This window comes from Pecten maximus, chromosome 18, assembly GCF_902652985.1.
Source record: "Pecten maximus chromosome 18, xPecMax1.1, whole genome shotgun sequence".
Classification (NCBI taxonomy): domain Eukaryota; kingdom Metazoa; phylum Mollusca; class Bivalvia; order Pectinida; family Pectinidae; genus Pecten; species Pecten maximus.
The window spans coordinates 13,535,744-13,539,210 of record NC_047032.1 but is presented as its reverse complement, the minus strand read 5'-3'; the positions used below and the strand labels follow the sequence as shown (position 1 = coordinate 13,539,210).

The 3,467-nt window shown below is 50.9% G+C and overlaps 1 protein-coding gene across 1 annotated transcript; it reads left to right on the top strand.

Annotated features, from left to right (window-relative positions):
- The first annotated feature begins 667 nt into the window (after positions 1–667).
- LOC117316240 (mucin-2-like) lies at positions 668–3,321 on the top strand. The gene is made up of 2 exons (XM_033870778.1): positions 668–881; positions 1,487–3,321. The coding sequence occupies exons 1-2, from the start codon at positions 668–670 to the stop codon at positions 3,319–3,321; spliced, it is 2,049 nt and encodes a 682-aa protein (XP_033726669.1).
- Positions 3,322–3,467: the final 146 nt, after the last annotated feature.

Genomic DNA, 3,467 nt, shown 5'->3' with positions numbered 1-3,467 from the left:
GACGCCTGTGGTCTCACTGTTATTGAATTCATCATTGTGATCATGGTCAGAGCTAGAAATGTTTGTTTTGTGGTCCCCTGGTACGAAGACGGTTTTGTGAACCAAATGCAATTGAATCATATCTGTCACGATTTGTTTGCCCTTTTTAGGGTCGGAATGTCATGATAAATCACTGTCCACATTTCTAATATACACCCGTACATGGATTTGACGCTTGCGCACTGCTCGTCTACCTATAGTCTAAACTTTACGAACGAGAAATGTGCTAAATTAACCGTGCAAGTGAATGGGGCCGATATTTATTGTTGGCAACCCCTGATGATAAAAAATTAGGTCCTGACCCTTGAAAACAAAGCTGGACTCGGTCAAAACAAGGGGTCATATGCGTAAAGATAGTTTCGCGTCATTTCTCACAATTTGCATCACCAGGCATCTCCGGAACAGATTTGTCTAAGATGCACCAAGCAGACGTGTGACGTATACACCAATACAGCCTGTGACCTGATTTCAGTTGATTTCATGACGTCGTTGAAAGCCTCTGTGATACTATACTGTCATTTCTTCTTAATGTGCACTTGTTTGTGGGGTGGTGCAGACAGCAGATATGTATTATCACGGACATATACCTGTACATTCATACCACATCTTTAAACAGTAAGTTTGCCCAATGTCTGCATATGTCTCGTTAAAGTTCAGAATTGGAGACTTTAACACCAGCACACGCACCATTACGCCCTCACAATCACACACCCTCAACATCACACCCTCACAACCACACATCCTCAACATCACACCCTCACAACCACACATCCTCAACATCACACCCTCACCACCACACACACTCACCAACACACCCTCAACAGGCCACATCACCCTGACCAGCACCAACCCGCACCAGAACACCTCATGATCCACCACACATGCAACACACAACCCGATCACCACCCCACACACCCTCACCAACCAAACCATCACACAACCCTCACATCCAAACACACTTCACATCCACACAGCACACCCACAACCACACACACTCACCAACACACCCTCACATCCACACACCTTCAACATCACACCCTCACAACCACACACCCTCACAACCACACACCCTCAACATCACACCCTCACAACCACACACACTCACCAACACACCCTCACATCCACACACCCTCACCATCACACACCATCACCATCACACCCTCATAACCACAACCCATCACCAACACACCATCACACTCTGACAACCACACACCCTCACACTCTCACAACCACACACCCTCACCAACACACCCTCACAACCACACACCCTCACCATCACACCCTCATAACCACACACCCACACCATCACACCCCCACAACCACACACCCTCACCAACACACCCTCACAACCACACACCCTCACCAAACCACCCTCACCAACACAACACCGCACAACACCGCACAACCAAACTACCGCAAAACTAAACACAACCAAACACACACCCAGCACCAACATCACCCGCACAACACAACACCGCACCAAAAACACCCGCACAACCACACAAACCGGCACCAGCACACACACCAACCAGACACCCCACCACCCACCCGCACAACACACACCCGCACCAACAACACCCGCAACCAACACACCCCACAGACACCCCGCACAACCACACCCGCACCACCAGTCAAACACAACCCTCAAACCAACACCCTCACAACAACACAACACCACCACAACCGCAACACACCACACCCAATACAACACACACAAACAAAACCCTCACAACCACACACCCGTCACAACAAACAACCCACAACCACCAGCAAGCCCTCACACACCACCCTACAAACCACACACCGCACCCACACACCGCACAACGACACAAGCTCACAACAAGACAATCCGACAACCACACACACCGCACAACCACACACCGCACCACCAAAAGCACACTAACACCAACACCGCACCCCAACACACCCCCACAACCACACACCCTCACAACCACACCCTCACAACTACACACTCTCACCAACACACCTCACAACCACACACCCCACAACCACACACCCTCACCATCACACCCTCACAACCACACACCCTCACCAACACACCCTCACAACCACACACCCTCACCAACACACCCTCATAGCCACACACCCTCACAACCACACCCTCACAACCACACACTCACAACCACATCATTACACTCTCACAACCACACACCCTCACACTCTCACGACACACCCTCACAACCACACCATCACAACCACACACCCTCACCAACACACCCTCACAACCACACACCCTCACCACCACACACCCTCACAACCACACACCCACAACCACACACCCTCACCAACCACCACACCCACCACCAACACAACACCCAGCAACCACACACCCTCACACCAACCAACCACAAAAAAACTACAACGAACACCACCACAACAACAACCATACACAAAAACACTAACTCGCAAACAACACACAACCAACAAACACCACAACAACAAAACCACAACCACAACACTCAGAACCAAAACACGACACAAGGACACCAACACCCCACAACCACAACCAGAACACAACCCAACACAAAACGGCACACCAAACACCCACAACCACACACGCCGAACAAACCACACACCAGACTTACCACACGACCACAACAGACAACCCACACCCGCACGACCATCCCCACACACACCACCGCCCAGCACACCGGGAAGAACCACACACCCGCACAACACACACCGCACACCAAGCACACACCAGCACACCCGCACATCACAACAGAATACCAAAACCACACCACCACCGCTACACCAAAACCCGCACAACACACCTCAACATCACAACCCAAGAACACACACCCCACAACCAAACACCCATCACACCCCAAACCTCACCACACACCCTCACAACCACACCCTCACAACTACACACCCTCACCAACACACCTCACAACCACACACCCTCACAACCACACACCCTCACAACCACACACCCTCACCCACACCCTCACAACCATACACCCTCACAACCACAACCTCACAACCACATACCCTCACCAACACACCCTCACAACCACACCCCCACAACCACACACCATCACCAACACACCATCAGACTCTCACAACCACACACCCTCACACTCTCACAGCCACACAACCATAGACCATCATCAACACACCACCACACTCTCACAACCACACACCCTCACCATCGCACCCCACAACCACACACCCTCACCACCACACCCTCATAACCACACACCCTCACAACACACCCTCATAACCCACCCCCCCCCCCCCGTGTTTAGACTTTTATAACAGTTTCTGTAAAAGAAGGAAGAAAGTGCTTCATTTGCTCTCGAACGCCATCGCAAACCATTAAATTCCAGTTAGGAGTTTTGTTCAAATGATCCGATATCTAGTCCCACTTTTCCCTTAGTTTTGTTATGCCTCTCGCCATAATT

What these genes read in the sequence shown, in the direction of transcription:
- LOC117316240 (XM_033870778.1), top strand. Translation starts at nt 668, where the DNA reads ATGTCTGCATATGTCTCGTTAAAGTTCAGAATTGGAGACTTTAACACC. An exon ending in AGGCCACATCACCCTGACCA is followed by an intron (nt 882 to 1,486) that starts GCACCAACCCGC and finishes ACACACACCCAG; the next exon opens with CACCAACATCACCCGCACAA.